Source organism: Equus przewalskii, chromosome 15 (genome assembly GCF_037783145.1).
Source record: "Equus przewalskii isolate Varuska chromosome 15, EquPr2, whole genome shotgun sequence".
Taxonomy (NCBI): domain Eukaryota; kingdom Metazoa; phylum Chordata; class Mammalia; order Perissodactyla; family Equidae; genus Equus; species Equus przewalskii.
The window spans coordinates 68754128-68777648 of NC_091845.1; the positions used below are offsets into that span (position 1 = coordinate 68754128).

Below are 23521 nucleotides of genomic sequence, written 5' to 3' on the forward strand. Positions count from 1 at the left end.
TCAAGTTTTTGGTTGGTTTGCTTGAAAACATCTTCAGTTTTTACTTGTTCTTTTATAATAATTTGGCTATTATTTTATAAAATATTTAGCTAATATATTACATATTAGTTATTAGGCATAAAATTCCAGGTTGACAGATATTCTAACACTTTGAAAATATTATCCCTCTGTCTTCTGGATTCTGTCGCTGATGTTGAGAAGTCACTTTCCATTTAATTGTCTGTTAAGATAATCTCTTTTCTTTTACCTAGTTCTCAATCTCCTCTCTTTATCATCGGTGTTCTCCAGTATTAGAGAGTTTCATTTAGTTGTAGATATCTTTCTTCCTTTTCTTTTTCTTCTGCTGGAGATTTGTTTTGCTTTTGATCTTGTGAATTCATGTCTTTCTAAATTCTGAAAATTCCCTTCTCCCATTATCTCTTTGGATTTTGTCTCTTCTCTCTTCTCTTCTCTTCTTTCAGAGTGTCTATTAGATGTATGTTGGACTTTCACATTCTAGTCTCCATTTCTATGAATTCCTTCTAGGGATCAATTTACACATATGTTAGAACTTTTTAAAACCATATTTAAAATGTCTCTTATACTCTTGTCTATGTTTTTGACCGCTTTTTGTGTGTGTGCTTCAGTCTGAATATTTTTCACTAACCATTATTCCAGTTTCTAAATCCTCTCTTCTGCTGTGTGTCATCTGCTTTCAAACATATCTACTGAACTCTTAATTTTAGTAATTATATTTGTTTCAACTCAATAATTTCTGTTGAATTCTTTTTAAAATTGTATATAGCATCTAGTCCTCTGATGAAGTTCACCATTGTGTCATTCATTTTCATGAACATAATTGTCATAGTTACTTTTAAGTCCTTGTCCAATAATTCCAATAGGTGGATCACCTATTGATTTGTGTCTGTGTTTTTTTTTGTTTTGGTTTTTGGTCATTGGTCTTATCTCTTGGCATGCCTGGTAGTTTCTGAGTGAATGCCAGACTATATGTCTAAAGCAGTATAGAGACGTTGAATGATATTATCTTCCTCTGGAGAGGATTTAATATTTTTTCTGGCTGTTAGTTACAGTAGGGGCAGATCACCTTGATCCAATTAGGGACTGAGATAGTTTAAGGCTAGGTTTCAGACTTTGTGGGGGCTGATCTATTTCCAGTTTGCCTTTATTTCTAAGTAGTCCCTCAGGGTTTCTAGCTGAAGGCTTTAGATATCTACCAGGACCCCTCCTCAGCGTTGCAAATCTACTGAAAGCTCTGCTTGGCTTTTTAGCCTCTTAGCAGCTGCTTTCTCCTTAATGTCTTGTCGCTGAACTGCTTAGGAGTCAGCAAGTACTTCAAGGGTAGAATCTACGCAGGGTGAGACTCACTTTTCTTTGGTCCCTTTTTCTCTGGAAATTTTGCCCCTCAAGTCCTGGCTGCCTTTGTAGCCCTGAACTACAATGTTTGTCTTCCTAGAGGAATGAAACTGCTGCAAACTCTTGGCCACGGCATTCTGCTTATGCCGAATTCTCTGAGAGGAAAACGCAAGGGAAAATGTTTGCCTTTGTTTTCTTTTGTTTCCTTTTCCTCATTTCCTTTCTTTGTTTTCCTTCTCTCCAGGGTCTGGCCCTTCAAGTGCCTTCATTTGCCTTAACTTATCTCTGATATCTTCAAAGAGCTGTTTTTTTTAAAAAAAGAATTTTATCCAGATTTCACACTGTTTAAATTTTACAGTATTCTCTATACAACTGTGGGAAGTGGGAGATTTAGTGTGATATAAGCTTACTCCATCATAGTTGGGAGCTGAGCTCTTAATCTTGAGTTTCTTATTTTAATAATCACATTCTTCCCCTAGAACCTCTATTTGATTGTTTCTCAAATCGGCATCGTCTGTTTTTGGATATGATTGTGTTTCTATCTTGTGTTTTATATTCCTTTTTAAAATGGTTTTAATAATTTAAAATATACTTATAGTTTGTATCCTATTAAATTACCTGAAATTCTCAGGGGTTTAATTTTATTATATATTTTCTGCTGACTCTTAGTTTGCCCTTGCTTCTGCCAGATGCCCCAAGAGGGTAGTAGCAGCTGAGAACCAATTTTTATGTTAATTTCTTGGTTTGGGATTTCTGGAGCTGTACCACTACCACGTATTTGAATTCCAACTGTGAGTGAGCAGAAAGCTATGGTTATAAAATACCTAAGGAGATGGTTGTTTGTCCACTCAGAGTTCAGACCTATACATATAAGCTTTCTTATCATTTTGTTTACTCATGAGTGGATGTTTCTGAAGTCATACTTTCACTTAAGGTATGGATCACATGTAGGATTCAGACTACATATAGTCCCAGCTTTCCATATTACATGGGCTTAAGGTCTTGGCTCTTGTTCTCTGAGGCTGTTAAAGCCAGCTCATGAGTTACTGAGACCAGCACAACCCTCTAGGGCAGCTGAGAAATCAGCACCTACTGCCCATTCTGATTTCCAGGGTTTTTTTGGATAATTCCCTGGGATTTGTCTCATTTTCCTGAGGACTCAGCTGTGCATATATGAAGGTATTTGTATACTTGATTCAAGATTTTTTGGTGTGTTTTTTTGGAAGAAGTTTTCAAGCTGTCTAGTTCTCCATAATTCTAGAAATAAAAGTCTTAACTGACATAATTTACACTGCTGGTTTATAGTAAAACTTAATAAATGTGATCTATTACTAAATATCATTGTCAACATTATTATTTCCACAAATACATAAAACCTGAGCATTTGGGTTACAATAGATATGAGATTATATATATGCATTTGGATTATAATATATATGAGACTATATGTATTATATATAAGATATCATATATAACATATATATAATATGTAGTAGATTATATATAATATATTATAAATATAATATATTATATTATATTAATTATATATTATATATAATTATATAAATTAATTATATTAATTATATTATAAAATATAATTATAAATATAATATATTATAAAACTTTATGATGACCCAGTCTGTGAACTGGGTATATGGTTACTGGATATAGTACTATGTAGATCATGCTACAAAAACACAGTAAAATCTGGCCTATTGAAATAGTTGAGGGACCGGCCCCGTGGCATAGTGGTTAAGTTCACGTGCTCTGCTTTGGTGGCCCAGAGGTTCACCGGTTCGGATCCTGGGTGCAGACATGGCACCGCTCATCAGGCCACGCTGAGGCGGCATCCCACATGCCACAGCTAGAAGGACCCACAACTTAAATATACAACTATGTACTGGGAGGATTTGGGGAGAAAAAACAGAAAAAAAAGAAAGAAGATTGGCATTGATTGTTAGCTCAGGTGCCAATCTTTAAAAAAGGAAAAGAAAATTAAAAAAAAAAAATAATTGAAAGCACATCAATCACCCTTCTCCCAACTCTGTGCTCCCCTGCCTTTAAAACTTTGTTTCATAACTCTTATTTCCTCAGGAAAACTAGGAAATGTTGTGGCTTTGTAGCTTTTAAACATTGAAAGATGTATCCATGGGAGTGTATATTTGTGTGAATCAGTTCCCATACACCCATATATATTATTTCTCTTTGGATTTAAAATTTTTTAACTTGCGTGCAATTGTGTATCCTTTTTTCCCTTTGTAGGAGGATACTTCATCGAGACTTGAAATCAAAGAATATATTTCTGAAAAATAATCTACTTAAAATTGGTAAGATTTTTAAAAGTATGTATTTTAAAAACATAGGAGCATATATTCTACATGTTATTGATGTATTAAATTGCAGGATATAGTACCTAAAAGTGTTAGAGTAATCATTGGTTTATTAAAGTTCTCAAATTTTTGTTCCTACTTGGTTGGACCCAACAAAACTCAATTATTTTGTTTCTGACTATCTGATATAAATGGAGATATAAATTTGCTATGTACTCGATAGGTTTAACAAATATTTTCTGAGTTCCTATTCCATGCCAGGCAGTTTGCAAGCAGTTAGATTTGTTCTACTGTTTTCATTGCTACAGGTTTCCCCACTTATTTTTCCACAAGCAGTTAGCAGTTATCACAGATAATTAAAACGTTGGTGTAATGGCTTTGTTAACCTTTAGTTCTCCTTCAGAACTGTACCTCCACTTGTAACAGTTACTGGATTGTTTAATCTTCATGTAAGATGTTCTGAGAGCGGAAGGCATAAAAGCAAACAACTAATTAGGCAAGGATAGAGAAGCTGGTGGAGGCAGATTTTTATAGTCATGTTCTTGAAAAGTCTCAGGTCTTCTGTTTAAAACGTTTTCTTTATTGTAAATGAAGAGCAAACTGCCCCCTCAGATGAAACTGCAAATGATTATATTCAGCCCTTCCCGAATCATTCTGTCTGTTGTTGTTCAGACTTGAAATAGCTTTTTGTTTCAAGTTGCTGGTTCTCCACAATTCCAGAAATAAAAAGTTTTAGCTTACATAATTCACTTTCCTGGCTCAAAGTCTTCTTTCTCCTATAAGGCTTTGGTTTTTAAAGCTACTCACCAGCATTGTATAATTTAAAATATATAACTTTCCTCTCTGTTTAAGATGTTATAAATCATTGCATATTAAAATTGTCAAATTAGACACAGTTGTTAATTTCCAGTGCTGATTTTTGTTGTTATAAAATTCATAAAATTAATTATTATTTCAAGGGGATTTTGGAGTTTCTCGACTCCTAATGGGATCCTGCGATCTAGCCACCACTTTAACTGGAACTCCCCATTATATGAGTCCAGAGGCTCTGAAACACCAAGGCTACAACACAAAGTCGGACATCTGGTGAGTGGGCGGTGGGCTAGTCTGGGTGACTCATTTGTCTGCTGCCCTGAGAGAACACTACATTTTGGTTCTAGGCTCATTTACTTACTACATCCATTCACTCTATATCTTTGAAATATGAGTCATTCTGTGACCAGAGTAAAAGAAGGTCTTCCGGATTTGGAACCTGATGTATTCCATTAAATTGATTTCAGAAACTCTCTTTATTCATAGATTAATTGGTTGGTTTGCATTTTTTCTTCTTGAACCAGAAAGTAAGGTTCTTAATGTATCATAAAAATCAAATCCTGATACATTTCTGCTAGCCTGTTACATAAAGCATTGGGATTCTAAACACTGTGCTTTCTTTTTTTGAAGATTAACTTACACCTCTGTAGGGAACGTACAGCTTTTTAAAAAATTTCTTGTCTTGTTGCTTTTAAGAACTTTTACTAAAGATATGAACTTTAGGGATAAATTTAAATTAAAAAAACTCTGGTTTTCAATAATAGATGCAGCTGAGATTTCTCAGTTTCTCTGAGCTCTTATACCAAAAGAATTTCTCCTGCCTGTCACAGAACCACTTTAAATCTTAGTGCAGAAGCCATGTGGAAAATTGCATTCTGTTGTTAGCAATAGATCCTATTTGGGGAAAATTTCTTTTCCTTTGAAGAGGAATCTTACATAATTTTTGGCTTGTTAAGGGTCGAAAGGACAATCTAGCTGAGAGCTTGTTAAAAATTAAGTAAATAATTATTGTATGCAAATCAACTTGAGTAGTTCTGAGCTTTCAGAGATGAGCACTGTGAAAGATTGTGCCAACTTCGTTCGTTCTTCTAAAGAGGATAAAGTAGAAAGTTAGCTTTTCTCTGGTTAGGGAGAAGTAAGCACCACAGGCAATATGCCTTGGAATTTTCATGAGGGTCATTGCTCCTCTTCTCGTTCTGGTGCCTCCCCGGTGGGAGAGAACCCTGTCAAGGTTAGGTCTGGCTATGGCAGATCCCCATGCATTCTGTCCCTTCAGTTTGCTCTTGTGATTATTCATTTCTAGGTTCTTCAATGGGTTTTTTCATTGTTAGCTTGTTTCTGTGCCAGTGGTCTTCTCCGATTCACCTACCGTTTTTCCTCTATCACAACCTTCCCTAACCTCCTCCAAAAAAACAAACACAAAAAAATAGGTGAAAAATACAAAGGTATGGTCAGCGGAATGAGTTTCTTTACATTTTGTTTATTGAGCATCCACTATTTGCCAATAACTGCGTAATAATAGCCTTTAGGGTATAAAATCAAAAGTAATAGGATTCCTGCCCCTCAGGAGAAGTTTTCTTGCTCTTTTTAGAGTAATTTTCTCCAGTTTGAGAAAATCAATCTTGGGCTTTGGATTGAAGTTGAGTTTCATACCTACATCTCTCTTCACTCTTAATTTTTTTAAATTATTATGGACATTTTAAAATAGATTCAAATATATAATTGCTTCATGGTTTAAGATTACATGGTATCTCAGGAAGATGTTCCATCATGTTATTTGAATTAAGAGTAAATTAATTTATGAAGTCCGTCATTTAAGCCTTTGGAATGACATGCAGCAGGAACACTGGCTCTTGTTGACACGTCTCCGCCTCTGCTCGCCAAATCAGATGGGTGTCTCCTAAGAAACAGAGGCACCAGAACTCGCAGAGAGAAGAGCAAAGCATGGAGTCTTTTTGTCTAGTTGTGTCTGTCTTCTTTGTTAAAAAACTGTTTCTAGTATTGCATAAAGAATTACAGGGGCTGGCCCCATGGTTGAGTGGTTAAGTTCGTGTGCTCTACTTTGGCAGCCCAGGGTTCGGATCCTGGCTGTGGACGTAGCACTGCTCATCAAGCCAGGCTGAGGTGGCATCCCACATGCCACAACTAGAAGGACTCACAACTAAAAATACACAACTATGTACTGGGGGGCTTTGGGGAGAAAAGGAAATCATAAAATCTTTAAAAAAAAAAGAATCATAGAAATATCAGACATTATTGCTATAATGTTTTAAGCTTACAAAAATATCTGGCTCAGGTAAGTCTTAAGAAAGCCAGAACTCCCCAAATATAAAACTGCAGGAGAGGGCTGGCCCAGTGGCCATGTGGTTAAGTTCTCACACTCCACTTCGGTGGCCCAGGGTTCTGCCAGTTCATATCCTGGATGTGGACATGGCACCGCTCATCAAGCCATGCTGAGGTGACATCCCACATGCCACAACTAGAAGGACTCACAACTAATATACAACTATGTATTGGGGGGCTTTGGGAGAAAAAGGAAAAATAAAAAAAATCTTTCAAAGAAAAAACTGCGGGAGAATTTTAATATACTTTTGTAAGCATGAGGTCAGCTCTCCTTGCAGAGATTATTAACTATTTACCAAGTACAAGCTAAGGATCTAGCATCATCGTGACCCCAAATGACCAGTTTATTATGAATTTAGTAATTACCTTAGTTGTATCTGAATCAAATAAGCTTATCTGGTAATGAAATTTCTGTTGCTGACCCTGAAGTGTAAAGAATAACAGAAAACCATTAATTATAGTGGCAGATACATAAGTGTGATGAATAATCTTTGGGAGACACTCTTAGCAAAATTAGATTGAATGGGGTTGAGAATTTCTCTCTGAATCTCAGTGTGTAGCATCTGTTTACTGGGGAATATTTTCCTAGGATTGGAAATATTTGTGAATAACTGACAGGTGTTTGCTTTAGCACTAATAGCTTTGCATATTATATTTATAATGCTTAAAGAAAAATTGGTATAATACTAATTATATTTTCATCTGTTGTTTGCCCATATGTAACCTAATCCTCCTCTGCAATCTGTTAAACCTTTCGGGATTCACTTATTTGTAGTAATCAAGTACAGGAAGTCCCTCTCTGAAAAGTGGGTTAGGTCCAAAAGTTTATAAACAGTTATTTGGAAAGTTAGGATAATTAGGTTCACTGAGGACAATACTTTGAACACAGCTGATTGTTGTAACCAATTGCTGAACACGTTTTTCCCCCACAGGAAAAATGTATGAGTCGAGTTCCTAGGCCAGCTCTTTAAATTGATTTAAACTATGAATAGTTAGAATTTATTATTTTGGTAGGAGAAACAAATAAAGCACAATTCTATTGGAATAATAGTACTGTGGTTAAACAGCAAGGATACAGAATATTTTATTGTTGGTCTTTTTATCTTGTTGTGAGAGGTCAACCAAATGGCTCTTCGATCTTGCAGCCCTGTATTCTTTGGGTGATTTAGGTGGAGGGAATGGCAGTAGGAATAGTAGGGGTGTCAGATTGTACTGTGAAGCCTTCAAGGTCTTGCTTGGCGATCTGGCATGGGGGTTGGCTGGATAGGGGACACTGGAGGAGTCTAGTTCATGCCCAACATTGGAATCAGGCTTTAGTGATCTTGGGCAGAAGTGTCAGAGAAGGCTTAGCTACAGGCAGAAGGAAACAGAGAGGACCCAGCACCTGCCTAGCCTACCAGGACTAAGAAATATCCTCCCAGGACAGCATTCCCAGGGTGCACAGGGAAAGTGGGTAGGGAGGAGAACAAGCCTATTTTGTGGTGAGGATTTAGGAAAGGGAGAAATATAGGCCAACCTGGCAGCAGTTCCTGTAGTAATGTGGTGCCTGCAAGTAGCTGGCAGCCAACATCCGCATCAGCTGCCTCTTGGGGAAGTAAGCTCTAGAGCAAGAGAGCCCATTTCTCTCACCTGCCCATGGTCTGGGCGGTTCTTGTGTGAGCTCAGAAGCAAGCTGCTGCACAAGGAGTGCCTTAGTGGGGAATGAGCACTGGTGTCATTACTTTCATTCAATAGAAGCTGAGGTGGAAAACATTTCAGTCAGGTGCAGTAGATTTGGATATTAATATATTTTTTCAATAACTATCGTGAAATGATTGATACAAACTCTGCAGATAATATCAGCCTGGCCTGGTCAATTTTAAAAAGGCCACACTACAACCACAGCAACAGAACTAGGAATAGCTACCTTCTATGGAGTGCTTGCTCTGTGATTGACAATTAATGTGTGAGGTGCTTTGTATACCTATCCAAGTGTATTTGTTACTACAAAAAATGATCATACTGTATACAACTTGATAACTTGCTTTTTTTCACTTAGCAAAATGCAGCATTGCTCTGCATCAACAAAATATATCTAAATATTATTTAAATGTTTGCATAGTATTATATACCTGGATACATAATTTATTCAATCAAGACTTTAATGTTTTTTTGGAAGATTTTCTCTCTGTATTTGTCCTTTGGTATTTTTACCATGATGTATGTGGGTGTGGATTTGCATTTATCCTGTATGAAGTTAGTTGAGCTTCTTGGACATGTAGATTGATGTATTTCATCAAATTTGGGAAGTTTTCAGCCATTATTTCTCTGGGTATTTTTTCTCCTCCTTTCTCTCTCTCCTCTTTCTGGTACTCCATTATGTCTATTATGCCTATGTTGGTGTGCTTCATGGTCTCCTACATTTCTCTGAGGCTGTGTTCATTTTTCTTCATTCATTTTCTCTCTATTCTTCAGATTGCATAATATCTATCAATCTATCTTTAAGTTCACTGATTCTTTATTCTCCTAGTTAAAATTTACTATTGAGCCCCTCCAGCAAATTTTTTGTTTCAGTTATACTTTTCAGTTCCTGAATTTCTATTTAATGATATTTTACAATTTCTCTCTCTTTATTGATATTCTCCATTTGATGTGACATTTTTATCATACTTTCTTTTACTTCTTTAAACATGGTTTCCTTCAGTTCTTTGAAATATTTATTATAATGGCTGTGTGGAAGTCCTTGTGTGTTAAATCTGACATCAGGGTCCTCTCAGGTAGTTTTTGTTGCCTGCTTTTTTTCCCTGTGGATGGATCATACTTTCCTATTTCTTTGCATGTCTCAAAATTGGTGAAAACTGTTCATTTTAGGTAATATATTATAGCAACTCTGGACCCTTATTCTCCCTACTCCCCCGCCTCTCTAGGGCTTGTTATTGTTTGCTTGTTTATTCATTTAGCCATGTGCCCGGCTATTCTAGGGAAATCTATTTCCTCTGCAGTGTGAAACCTCTGGTGTTCCTCAGATAGTGTAGCCTTGGGCATGTGCACAGTTAGCCTTGGGATGACAGTAGTTTTAGCAGAGCCTTCTGACTGTCCCTTTCCTTGTTCTCTCTGTTAAGGTGTCTCTGTTGATTTCACACCCAGCTATTATCCTCCACTGACTGCCAACTGATTGCTCTATTATTTTCAACAATGCCCTGGGGCATAAATTGCTCTTCAGTCTCTTCTAATTAAATTTGAGCCTCTTTGCAGGTGTAGTCCTTGAGGCTAGTCTTTGAGGTTTGAAGTTTGCCTCTTCTTAACTACCTGGTTCTCTCGGATAAAGTAGCTAGGCTATGGTTTAGCTTATTACACTCATGGAGCTACCAATTTCCTCTTAGTTGCTTGCCACCAAAATCTCCATTGTTTCTGAGAGCTTGTACTTAGGCTTGAATTTCCTACACTCTGTTCCAAATAAAGTCAGTCCCTTTGGGGAAATCTTCTGAACTCTCTTTTGTTATGGCCTACCTCAGCTGTGAGCAAAGTCTCTGAGCTCCTGCTCTGGAGCTGGAGGCAGGGACAGTGTCTCACTTTTCTTAGAGTGACACTTCTGTTTATGAGCAGGGTACTGGTCTTTGTGGCTTGCCTCTCTTGGTATAGAACCTCCACACTATCAGCGAGCTGGGGCTAGGGTGATCAGTGATCAATGTCCCAGTATTTTCTGCCTGCTGTACCTGGGATAGAGTCTCCATCCTACCAGTGGGACTGGGTAGAGGAAGGGAGCTCTCGATATCTTGGCTGCACTTGCCTGGAATTTAGCCTCTGCAACACAGAACTAGGTAGGATAAGAAACACTGGAAGCCTGTCTTTCCTGGAGAGATATCCTAGCCCATGACTGGGAGCTGGCAGGCGGAGGGTGGATGGGTGGGTGGGGTGGGTTGCAAGCCTTGTCTTTTTGGCTAACCCTGCTCAGAGTGGAGTTTTTGTTACACTGAGTTGGTGAAGGGACTCAACTGCCTCAACTCTTGTTTTCGTTGAGATTTAGTAGATTTTCTTGAATAAATTTCTTCATTTGCTATATGCCCTTAAGACAATTTCAGAAACTTTAAATTGTTAGGGTTTGGGGGGAGTAGTTTTTGATGAGGATTTTTAGGCTGCTTAATTTTAAAATGGCTTATGATGAGGATTTTGAGGCTGGTTAGTTTTAAAACTACAGATGAGATTCAGGCTCCAAGGAGTGGAATTTGTTTGCCCCTTTGTTGGGAAACATTTACATTTCTAAGGGAAACCTCTATCTGTGAAGATGCCTCCCTCTCTGTGCCAGGAAGAGGGGGGGATGGTCTTATCTCTAGAGGCTCTTGGTCAATGCCAGAGGCAAGAACTTAAGTTGGTTGCTGTCTGGCAATCTCATGTAACTGGTTTAGGGTGGTGGTGTCTAACCTTTCTAACCTTTACTTAATCCGATTTGATTCTTGTCTAAAAGTCATGGGATCACCCAATGACCAGACCCCACCCGCACTGATACCATTTTAACTTTTTTTCATGTTCTTTCCTTTGTCTTGTAAAGAGATGAATCATATACCTATGCCTTATAAAATTAGCCCTAACCCTCAACTCGGGGCAGCAGCAGGAGCTCTGACTGCCCGTGGGTCCTGTCCCCACGCACCAGCTCTGCCTGCCCATGGGTCCTGTCCCCATGCCAGCGGGGGCAGCAGCAGCAGCTCTGCCTGCCCATGGGCTCTGTCCCCATGCCAGCGGGGGCAGCAGAAGCGGCGGCAGCAGAAGCTCTGACTGCCCATGGGTCCTGTCCCCATGCTATTCCACACTATTTTCTAAATAAAAGAGCACTACCGCCAGATCTTGAGAGTCTAAGAAATCTTTCTTTCGACTCCTCGGCTCACCGATCCCGCATCAGTTTTCACCAGTTATGATAGTTTTGCTGGGGAGAAGTTCTGCTGAGCTCCTCATGTTGCTGTTCTGAACGCTTCTCCCCCAGGCCTTACTGTTGGATTTAGAGATTTTTATTACTTTTTCCTTTGATAAATGGTGGATTGGCAAATTGATATATCCGGTTCTGTTAATCTGTGAGAGAGTAAGAGGGAGGGTTAGCTCAAAATTCTCTTCTGTGCCTCCTACCAAAGAGAAATTTAATTGTGTTAACAAGGTGTTATTTAAAAAACACAAATTGTTTTGGCAAGTAATAAATCTCCAGTCACTACACTTCATTGTAAATTGCTTCTTAAATTTGCTTAAAGTCTTCAAATCCCTAGTTGAAACCAGTATTTCCATTGGGATTTAGTCTTCCCAATTCCAGGACTAGTCATTTTGTAGCAAGGAGAATCTCAGGCAAGGAAAGGGTGTGGCCATGGGAACCTGGGGAGGGCTGAGTCTGAACAAAGAGGCCTCTTTAGATGGAGGCAGGAAGTAAAATGCTCCCATGATCTTTAAGGGCATGTGGCAGATTGTGTTTTCCAAAGATGTCCATCACAATATATCCCTTCCCACATGCTCTTTTTATGATGTGATGTTGGTATTGCTCTTATTGAAAAGCAGGGTCTATGTTCCCTCCCCATTAATTTGGGTAGGCCTTTGATTCTGGCAAAATCATGCTATGTAACTTCTGAGTCTAGATCACAAAAGGTGATACATCTTCTGTCTGATTCTCTTGAAATCCTTGCTCTGGGAACCCAACGACCATGTTGTGAGGAAGCCTGAGTAGCACACTGAGAGGCCACTGTGGACAGGTACACATTGAGAGGAACTAAAGCTTTTGGTCTTCAGCTCTGGCTGAGCTTTCAAATGATAGCCTGCATGAGTTGCCTAGTTATATGAGTGACTTGGAAATGGATCTTCCAGCCTTAACTGAGCCTCCCCAGAGGCAGCTGTGGGGAGCCTATTCCAGCCTTCCCTGTCAATCTCTGGCAAAATTGACTCATGGACAAAATTATTGATTACTGTTCTTTTAAGGCACTAAGTTTTAGGGTGTCTTGTTATGTAGCAGTGGTGGCTGGAACAGGGTTTACCAGGAGGACAGCAAGCAGGAGCTGAGCCTCTATTCTGGGTCTTCGTTACAGCAAGCTGGCTTGTTCATTTTCCTTATTTTAAAAAATCCAACAAGTGGCTTAAGAGAAGTGGCTTGTGCCAGGAAAGGAGTCTGGTGCTCTGTGTGTAGGTGCATTTGATGGATGGAACCCAAGAACCTGGACCTTAGGAGAGAAACTCTGGACCAGCAGCTTTTCCAATGCCTCACAATTCTCCCTTCACTTCTCCTGGCTTCTCTTTCTCCCATCCATTCCAGCCCCGTACCATCTTCTGACTCCAGCACCATCTCTCCATTACTCACATAATTCAGTGGTGTGCTGGAGCCAGCTTATACCAGCTCATAAGACTCCATTATCCACATCTCTTCTCAACTCAGTGTTCAGTGGCATCACATTGGTAGCTTGAAATCAGCCATATTTATACCACAGAAGTCAATAAATTCTACAAATCAGGGCTTCCCCTGCCACCTCAGAAAGGCTATCTAGCACCGTTAGCCCTACTCCCTCTTGCCATTGGGGTGGTGTTCAGAGAAACAACATCAAGACATGTAAATTCTGGTCTTTATCCTCCCTGACTTATGATGGTTCAACGTACAATTTTTTGACTTTACGGTGATGCAAAAGCGATACACATTCAGTAGAAACTGTACTTCAGATTTTGAATTTTGATCTTTTCCTGGGCTCGTGATATGTGTACCATACTCTCTTGTGATGCTGGGCAGTGGCAGCGAGCCACAGTCCCAGTCAGCCCCATGATCACAAGGGAAAACAACCAACACACTGACAACCATTCTGTACCCGTACAACCATTATGTTTTTCATTTTCAGTACAGTATTCAATAAATTACATGAGATATTCAACACTTTATTATAAAATAGGCTTTGTGTTAGATGATTTTGCCCAACTGTAGCTAATGTAATTGTTCTGAGCACGTTTAAGGTAGACTAGGCTAAGCTATGAGGTTTAGTAGGTTAGGTGTGTTAAATGTGTTTTCAACTTATGGTCTTTTCAAGTTACAATGGATTTATTGGGACATAACCCCATCACAAGTCAAGGAAGATCCATAAGCAAATTGCCATATATTATTATAGTACAATACAAGGAATGCATATAAGGCTCTTGTGTAAAGAAGTGAATGATTCACTGCCAGGATGAGGATGCAGGACATCAGCTACAGTTCTAGAGAGTGGGTGAGGCCTATCAGGAGGTGATAGGATGGAGAAAAGTTTGACAAAATGCATCTCAGGCAGAAGGACTCAGTGCCAGTGACTGAAGGTGGGAAGGTGCCTACTGGGGGAAGAGGGAGGGCACTGTGTAGGGAAAGAAAGAGACTGGCCAGAAGAACCATTTACCCACAGCCTTCTCACTCACAATGGACCTCAGATATGTGTGTTTGAAGTTATCTCCAAGAGTTTGTATATGTTAAAGGTGCTAATTTATTAAATGTAAAAATTTCAAGTATACCATAATTTTTGAAACTCTATTTTGGTATTTATACATTTTTAAAAATATACTGAGAATTTAAAAATAGTTGCAAGTGACCTGGGCCTTCTCTGACTCCTAAAAGACCCTGGGAACACTGTAAGGACATGGAAGCCTGGTAAAGCTCAATGTCTTCCAATTAGCTGGAGGACAAATTGTGTGTATGTGGCAAGGGGGACAATGGTGCTAGATAAGACTGAAGAGGCAGGCAGGGTTCAGATGGTGAATGACCCATGTACCCATGTAAGCTGTGATAAGGAACTTGAACTTTATCTTCTGGGGAATGAGAGCTGCTGAAGGCTGTTAAACAAGGGGATGATGTATTAGCCAGCTTTGCTTCAGTAACAAAGAACTCCAAAAATCTCAGGCACTTATACCATTTGTTTCTTCCTCACATTACATGAGCACTGCAGTTTAACTGAGTCTCTGCTCCAAGTTGCAGGCCTACTCTTCTCCAGGGTTTCCCACTTCCAGGACTCAGGCTGTGCCCTGATCTGAAATGAGATTTTCTAAAGCTAGAGACAAAGAGCAAGGGCTGAGCCAAACCATGCACCTGCATTTAAAGCTTCCACTCAGATGTGGCACACTTCATATCTCATACATTGACTGAGAAAGTCATTTGGCCAATCCCAATATCAACAAGGCAGGAAGTCCACTCCCCCCATGGGCAAGGGAAAGGGAATATTTGCAAAGAGTAAGTAATCTACCAGGGGAATTAATGTTACAATGATACCAGAGTGGGCTATAGAAAACAGACTGGAGAGGTGAGAGGTTGGGGGAGACTAAAGAAGGGAGATGGGCAGGCTTTCTGTTGACCTTACACATTCTACTACTACTGATGCTCTGTCCATCTTAAAAGAGCCTATGGAGATTATCAAAGATGACTGAAGCAATTGGAACATGCTCATTCAATCAGTGTGAAGCAGTGCAGGCTGTTGCCATATCCAGCCTTTATGGAGGGGCTGAGTGAATAACAATTGACAGTGGAAGGATGCTTTGATCATTGTTTCCATTGCCAACCTACCTCTCCACCACAACTTTCAACACTGTCCATGTTCATTTCCCAAACTTTACGGTTTGTATGAAATCTGTGACTGTGACTCCAAGAATAGCTAAACATGAAAAAAACCTTTCCCTTTTATTTTCTCCTCTGCTACCCTACAATCTCCTTGTCCTCCTCTCTTTGCCTACTATTGGTCCTGTCCACAGTTCTTCCACTGGCCAAATTCTTATGGTAAGAAGGGCATGGGACCACCATAGGGGAAGGAGATGAGATGATCTTCCTTCAAACATGGTAAAGCTCAACTGTGGAAGAAAGTAATTAGAAAGAGCCAGTATGAACAGGATGAAATTCACCCAAACTTTGTTTCTAAAATTTTGTGGATCTTCCCTCAAACATTTTAATATATTGGGATGATATGAGGAAAAGAGTGCATTCAGTTTTCCTTTTAAGTATTGTTTAAAAAATTCGGTTCCTCAGACACGCTAGCCACATTTCAAGTGCTCAGCAGTCACATGTGGCTCATGGTTATTGTATACAGAAATATAGAACATTTCCGTCATTGCAGAAAATTCTGTGGACAGTCTTAAGCTATTCTACTCCATCCCCTTTAGGCCTTACCCTGGGGTTTTCTTGCGTTCACTCTGGTTTTGGGTTGGGCAGAACCGCTACTGCTTTTAGCTGCTGCTCTTAAATTGGCCCACTGTACTTTCCAGTGAGTATCTGTTGGCTATGTTGAGGCTCTTCTGTTCTTGGGTCCTTCGGTCACTCTGTTGATTCCTTTTGCTGCTTCTCCCATGGATGCTGACACTGTGCAGGTTGTGCGGCGATTGCGATTTGTCTTCAGCCACTTGTACTTTGAGGTTTGAGGGGACAACTTATCACCTAAATTTGTTGAAAATGTTGGCCATGAACTTTTGGTTTTGCCAACTAGCTGCTTTGTGTGTTTTTCACATGGGCATTAAAGGAAGATCCAGAAACTATGCTGCCAGTGTAGCTGCCATTTTCCCCAAAATACTCAGAATCAGCATTGTAACAAAATCTCTGGCTAATTTGTATGCATATTAGAGCTTGAGAAGCACTGAGAGAGGTTCTGGGACATGATAGGCCCTTAATAAACAGTTGTTATGTAATAGACTACTTCTTAAGTATTAGTTCAAGCAGGCCAATGTCCTTTGTTGTATTTACACTGAGTTTATGTTGATATTCAATTCCAACTAAGTAAAGACTTTTATTTAGGGTAACACACACTAAAGCAAACCCCACTATTCTTCCATTAAATTTCTGTTACTCTATTTATTTGACTCCTTAAATTATGTGTACTCTGCTAGATGGATACATCAGGATGAGCCTCAATTACATTAAATAAAAATATTATCTAGAAGATCAATAAAGCTTCCCTAACCAACCAGAGTCTGTGGGGTAATGCACAGAGTCTGTGCATTGCTGTGGGGTAAGCTTCTCTTTGCAGAGTCTGGGCAGATTTCAAAGGTAAACTTAGTTACCTTGAGACAAGCCAAAGCCTGAGTTAGATTTGCAATCCATTGTCGACCCGTGCTTCAGAAATCCTCTGGGCAGTTCTTGCCGGCTTCGACAGATGGCAAGTCTATGGAGTTCAGGTGTCATTTGCTTCACACACACCTGATGCCAGCCTTCCCTTTCAAGGCTACAGTCACTCCCTCAGGGATTTATTTGCTTACTCCTTCACAGTTGGCTGTATTTTGGAAAAAGAAAGGAATGCAAATCAGACTTGTAAGTAAAATGCACCTCTCTCTTATTTTTTTCAACTCACCCCGCTAACCCTCTTCCTCACTTTTGCATTGCCAGATTGAAGACCTGGGAGTCAAATGAGAGAAAAGACTTCAAAAAGGATTGAAGTGATGAGTTTGAGATGACAAAATTATTCCCATATAGAAATGTCTGGTTGGAAATTGGGGAAAATAAAAACCATAGGTACACAGACGTATGGTTACTAGAATAAAAAGTACATAGAGTAGATAGATTTTAAAACTTGTAACAAGATAATGAAACATTTTTTACCCCAAGTGTCATGGTAGTTTCTATAATCAGATTGTCTCACATTTCAGTTACCTGCCCATTCAAGGTAGGTGCACTGGGACCTCAGAGGGGCCCTTTCCACAAGGTACTGGCTGATAGACGAAGTCTTCTCCACGTGCTCAAGTGCAAGCAAATATCACTAGATCAGTGAAACAGGTAAATGGAAAGCAGCGTGTCTTCAGTGTAGCTGAGAGGATTTCCAAAGAGAATAGGCTTGTATGAAAATTGACTACTGATCTAGATCTAATTGTTCCAGTCTATTTAGCAGATAATTCTACATCTTTTTATAACCTTAATACATCCATCAAATGTGGCTCAGGTAGAGTTATGTCTCCATGAAACCAGGGTTTGACTTCGTGATCAACTCACTGTGCTTAATAGACCACTAACACCATTTCCCTGCCAAGCAACAGAAAAACAAAAGCCAAACTGGTCTGCCTTCCTTTCCTTTTGCTCCAAAGTATCTCATTGTCTGTGCATCCTATATTTGCCATGGTCTGATGCCCTGCATGGCTTGATGTCTCTGGTCCCGGGGATCTTTGAAGGTGGATTATGGTTTAAGACAGGACCTGAATAAGCTTGGGAAGTCAGCCATTGCCGGAAAGGCTTCTATCAGAGCTCACCATGATTTCCAACTAATGAGAGTCCTTAACGATCTGAAATGCTCTGATCGGTACAGCATTGAGGGGCGGGATAGCAAATGTCCTCTCCCACTCTGTTCCTTTCCACTTTTCTAATGGTGTCTTTTCATGAATAGAAGTTCATAACTTTAATGAAGTCGGTTTTATCAGTCCCTAACTTTATCCTTAGTACTTTTTGCATCTTGTTTAAGAAATCTTTTCCTACCCCAAGAACAGGAAGATATTCTCCTGTTTTCTTTTAAAAGCTTTGTGGTGAGGGCGGGCCAGCCCCGTGGCGCAGTGGCTAAGTGCGCACCTGTCGCCTCTTGGCGGCCTGGGGTTCTCTGGTTCAGATCCCGGGTGTGGACATGGCACCACTTGGCACACCATGCTGTGGTAGGCGTCCCACATATAAAGTAGAGGAAGATGGGCACGCATGTTAGCTCAGGGCCAGACTTCCTCAGCAAAAAGAGGAGGACTGGCAGCAGATGTTAGCTCAGGACTAATCATCCTCAAAAAAAAAAAAGCTTCGTGATTTTATGTTTCACAGTTAGATCCACCTATAATTTTTGTGCATATGTATGGTGTGAGATAGAAGTCCATATACATTATTTTCTACATGGATGTTCAATTGGCCCAGCATTATTTGTTAAAAAGATCATCTTTTCCTTCACCCAGTGCAGTTTATCTTTGCATTTATCAAGTGATTGAATGTGTGGATCTGTTTTTGAGCCCTCTGCTTTGACCCGTTGATCTGTTTTTTCTTCTTTGCCAATATCGTACTTTCCTAAATAATATAACTTTATAATAAATTTTGCTCGTTGGTAATACAAGAGCTCCAGATTTGTTCTTCTTCAATTGCCTTGGCTATCCTTGTCCCTTTGCATTTCCATATAAATTTTAGAATCACCTTGTCAATTCCTACAAAAAAAGTCTACTAGGATTTTGATTGATATTGCATTGGGTCTTTATATCATTCTGGGAAAAACTGACATCTTCATAATATTGAATCTTCCAGTCCATGAACGTGGACCTAATCCCACCCCCCCCCCCCTTTTTTAGGTCTTCTTTAATTTCTCTTAGCAATGTATTGTGGTTTACAGTGTAGGATCTTGCATATCATTCATTAGATTTATTCCTAGGTATTTGATGTTTTGTGATGTTAATGTAAAGGACATTTTATTTTTTTCCAAGAAACTTTATTGAGATCATAATGGTTTATAACATTGTGTAATTTCCGGTTGACATTATTATTTATCAATTTCTGAATACACTTCATCATGCTCACCCCCAGTAGTCTAATTTTTATCCATCACCATACGTATGTGCCCCTTTATCCCTTTTGCCCACCTCCCAATCCCCTTCCCCTCTGTAACCACTAATCTGTTCTCTTTATCCATGTATTTGTTATCTTCCACATATGAGTGAAATCATTCAGTATTTGTCTTTCTCTCTCTGGCTTATTTTGCTTAACATCATACCCTCAAGTTCCATCCATGTTGTTGCAAATGTCTTTTTTGTTTTCAGAGAATAATATTAAAAAAATTTTTTTTTATTGTGGTCATAATAGTTTATAACATTGTGAAGTTTCAGTTGTATTTTATTATTTGTCAGATACCATATAAATGTGCCCCTTCACCCCTTGTGCCTACCCCCCCACTCCCCTTCCCCCTGGTAACCACTAAACTGTTCTCTTTGTCTGTAAGTTTATGTTCCACAAATAAGTGAAATCATATGGTGTTTGTCTTTCTCTGGCTTATTTCACTTAACATAATACCCTCAAGGTCCATACATGTAGTTGCAATGGGACCATTTTGTCTTTTTTATGCCTGAGTAGTATTCCATTGTGTATATATACCACATCTTCTGTATCCAGTCATCAGTTGATGGGCACTTGGGTTGCTTCCATATCTTGGCTACTGTGAATAATGCTGCAATGAACATAGGGGTGCATAAATCTCTTTGGATCATTGATTTCTAGTTCTTTGGATAAATACCCACTAGTGGGATAGCTGGGTCATATGCTACTTATATTTTTAATTTTTTGAGAAATCTCCATACTGTTTTCCATTGTGGCTGCACCAGTTTGCATTCCCACCAGCAGTGTATGAGGGTTCCCTTTTCTCCACAACCTCTCCAACATTTGTTGGTTTTTGTCTTGGTAATTATAGCCATTCTGACCAGTGTAAGGTGATATCTTATTGTAGTTTTGGTTTGCATTTCCCTAGTAATTAGTGATGTTGAGCATCATTTCATATGTCAGTTGGCCATCTGTATATCTTCTTTGGAAAAATGTCTGTTCATATCCTCTGCCCATCTTTTGATCGGGTTGTATTTTTCTTGTTGTTGAGGTGTATGAGTTCTTTATATATTTTGGAAATCAACCTCTTATCAGATAAATGATCTGAAAATATTTTCTCCCAGTTGGTGGGTTGTCTTTTTGTTTTGTTCTTGGTTTCCTTTGCTTTGCAGAAGCTTTTTAGTCTGATGTAATCTCGTTTGTTAAATTTTTCTTTTGTTTCCCTTGCCCGAGTAGATATGGCATTCAAAAAGATGTTGCTAAGACCAATGTCAAAGAGTGTACAGCCTATATTTTCTTTTAGGAGTTTTATGATTTCAGGTCTTGCATTCAAATCTTTAATCCATTTTGAGTTAATTTTTGTGTATGGTGGAAGATAATGTTCTACTTTCAGTCTTTTGCATGTGGCTGTCCAGTTTTCCCAATACCATTTATTGAAGACACTTTCCTTTCTCCATTGTATGTTCTTGGCTCCTTTATCGAAGATTAACTGTGCATTGATGTGTGGTTTTATTTCTGGGCTTTCAATTCTGTTCCATTGATTTGCTTGTCTGTTTTTGCTCCAGTACCATGCTGTTTTGATTACCATAGCTTTGTGGTACATTTTGAAGTCAGGGATTGTGATGCCTCCAGCTTTGTCCTTTTTTCTCAGGATTGCTTTGGCTATTTGGGGTCTTTTGTTGTACCATATAGATGTTTGGATTCTTTGTTCTATTTCTGTGAAGACTCTCATTGGGATTCTGATTCAGATCACACTGAATCTGTAGATTGCCTTAGGTAGTATGGACATTTTAACTATGTTCATTCTTCCAATCAATGAGTATGGAACATCTTTCCATTTCTTTGTGTCTTCTTCAATTTCTTCCCATAATGTCTTATAGTTTTCGGTGTATAGGTCTTTCACCTCTTTGGTTAAGTTTATTCCTAGATATTTTATTATTTTTGTTGTGATTGTAAATGAGATTGTATTCTTGGTTTCTTTTTCTGCTAGTTCATTGTTAGTGTATAGAAATGAAACTGATTTTTAAAATTGATTTTGTACCTTGCAACTTTGCTGTAGTTGTTAACTATTTCTTTTTTTTTTTAAAGATTTTATGTTTTCCTTTTTATCCCCAAAGCCCCCCAGTACATAGTTGTATATTCTTCATTGTGCATCCTTCTAGTTGTGGCATGTGGGATGCCGCCTCAGCGTGGTTTGATGAGCAGTGCCATGTCCGCGCCCAGGATTCGAACCAACGGAACACTGGGCCGCCTGCAGCAGAGTACGTGAACTTAACCACTCGGCCAGGGGGCCAGTCCCATTAATTATTTCTAATAGTTTTCTCGTGGGTTCTTTAGGGTTTTCTATATACAGAATCATGTCATCTGCAAATAGCAAAAGTTTCCCTGTTTCCTTTCTGATTTGGATTCCTATTACTTGTTTTTCTTGCCTGATTGCTCTGGCCAAAAGCTCTAGTACTATGTTGAATAAGAGTGGTGAGAGTGGGCGCCGTTGTCTTGCTCCTGTTCTCAGCAGGATGTCTTTCAGTTTTTCACCATTAAGTATGATCTTGGCTGTGGGTTTGTCATATGTGGCCTTCATTATGTTGAGGTACTTTCCTTCTATACCCATTTTATTGAGAGTTTTTTTATCATAAATGGATGTCAGATCTTGTCAAATGCTTCTCTGCATCTATTGAGATGATCATGTGATTCTTATTCCTCATTTTGTTAATGTGGTGTATCACATTGATTGATTTGCAGATGTTGAACCATCCCTGTGTCCCTGGAATAAATCCCACTTGATTGTGATGTACAATCCTTTTAATGTATTGCTGTATGTGTTGCCAATATTTTATTGAAGATTTTTCCATCTATGTTCATCAGTGATAGTGGCCTGTAGTTTTCCTTCTTTGTGTTGTTCTTGTCTGGTTTTTGGTATCAGGGTGTTGTTGGCCTCATAGAATGAGTTAGGAAGCATTCTATCTTCTTCAATTGTTTGGAATAGTTTGAGAAGGATGGGTATTAAATCTTCTTTGAATGTTTGGCAGAATCTCGAGAGAAGCCATCTAGTCCTGGACTTTTGTTTTTTGGGAGGTTTTTGATTACTGTTTCAATCCCTTTCTTGTGATTGGTCTATTTAAGTTCTCTATTTCTTCTTGATTCAGTTTTGGGAGGTTGTATGAGTCTAAGAATTTATCTATTTCTTCTGGGTTATCCAATTTGTGGGCATATAGTTTTTCATAGTATTCTCTTATAATCTTTTGTATTTCTGCAGTATCTGTTGTAATTTATCCTCTTTCATTTCTAATTTTATTTATTTGAGCCTTCTCTCTTTTTTCTTGGTGAGTCTGGTTAAGGGTTTGTCAATTTTGTTTATCTTCTCAAAGAACCATCTCTAGTTTCATTAATCCTATTTTTTTTAGTCTCTATTTCATTTATTTCTACTGATTTTTATTATTTCCCTCCTTCTGCTGATTTTGGGGTTTGTTCTCTCTTTCTGGTTCTGTTAGGTGCATTTTAAGATTACTTATTTGAGGTTTTTCTTGCTTGTTGAGTTGGGCCTGTATTGCTATGAATTTCCCTCTTCTGACTGCTTTTGCTGCAAGCCGTAAGAGTTGATATGTTGTATTTTCATTTTTGTTTGTCTCCAGGTATTTTTAAATTTCCCCTTTGATTTAATGACATTTTAAATTTCATTTTTAAAGTATGTTTGTTGCGGGCTTATAGAAATGACCTCTTATGTACATAATCATATTGAAATGCTTAATGACAGTTTAATGTCCTCTTTTTTAATCTTCCTATTTTTTTTAACTTTTCCTGGCCTTATTATTCTGGGTAGTACCTTCATTACAATATTGAATAGAAGTGGTGATAGTAGGCATCCTTACCTTGTTCTTGATCTCAAAATAAAAGCATAAACTTTCAATATTTTACCAATAAGCTAATATTTAACACACATTTTTATAACTTTAAAAAAAAATAAGATTAAGGAGGTTCTCTTCCATTCCCACTGAGCTAAGAGATTTCTTCTTTTTAAAACACAAATGGGTTTTGAATTTTATCAAATGCTTTTTTCTGCATCTATCAGGATGATGATATATTTTTTTTCTCTTTTCTTCTATAATGAGGTATATTCCATTGATTGATTTTCAAATCTTAGGCCAACACATATTCCTGAAATAATATCCACGTGGTCATGATTTATTATCTTTTTAATATATCATGATATTCTAATTGT

At 38.6% G+C, this 23521-nt stretch overlaps 1 protein-coding gene across 10 annotated transcripts in view; it reads left to right on the plus strand.

The window, feature by feature from the left end:
• The window catches only part of NEK11 (NIMA related kinase 11), a 248982-nt gene that overhangs the window by 77487 nt on the left and 147974 nt on the right, over positions 1–23521 (plus strand). For all 10 annotated transcript variants that reach the window (XM_070576034.1, XM_070576038.1, XM_070576037.1 and 7 more), the window contains 2 exons: positions 3616–3680; positions 4643–4769. In XM_070576034.1, the coding sequence (XP_070432135.1) occupies positions 3616–3680; positions 4643–4769 (192 nt within the window). The remainder of the gene's footprint in view (positions 1–3615; positions 3681–4642; positions 4770–23521) is intronic.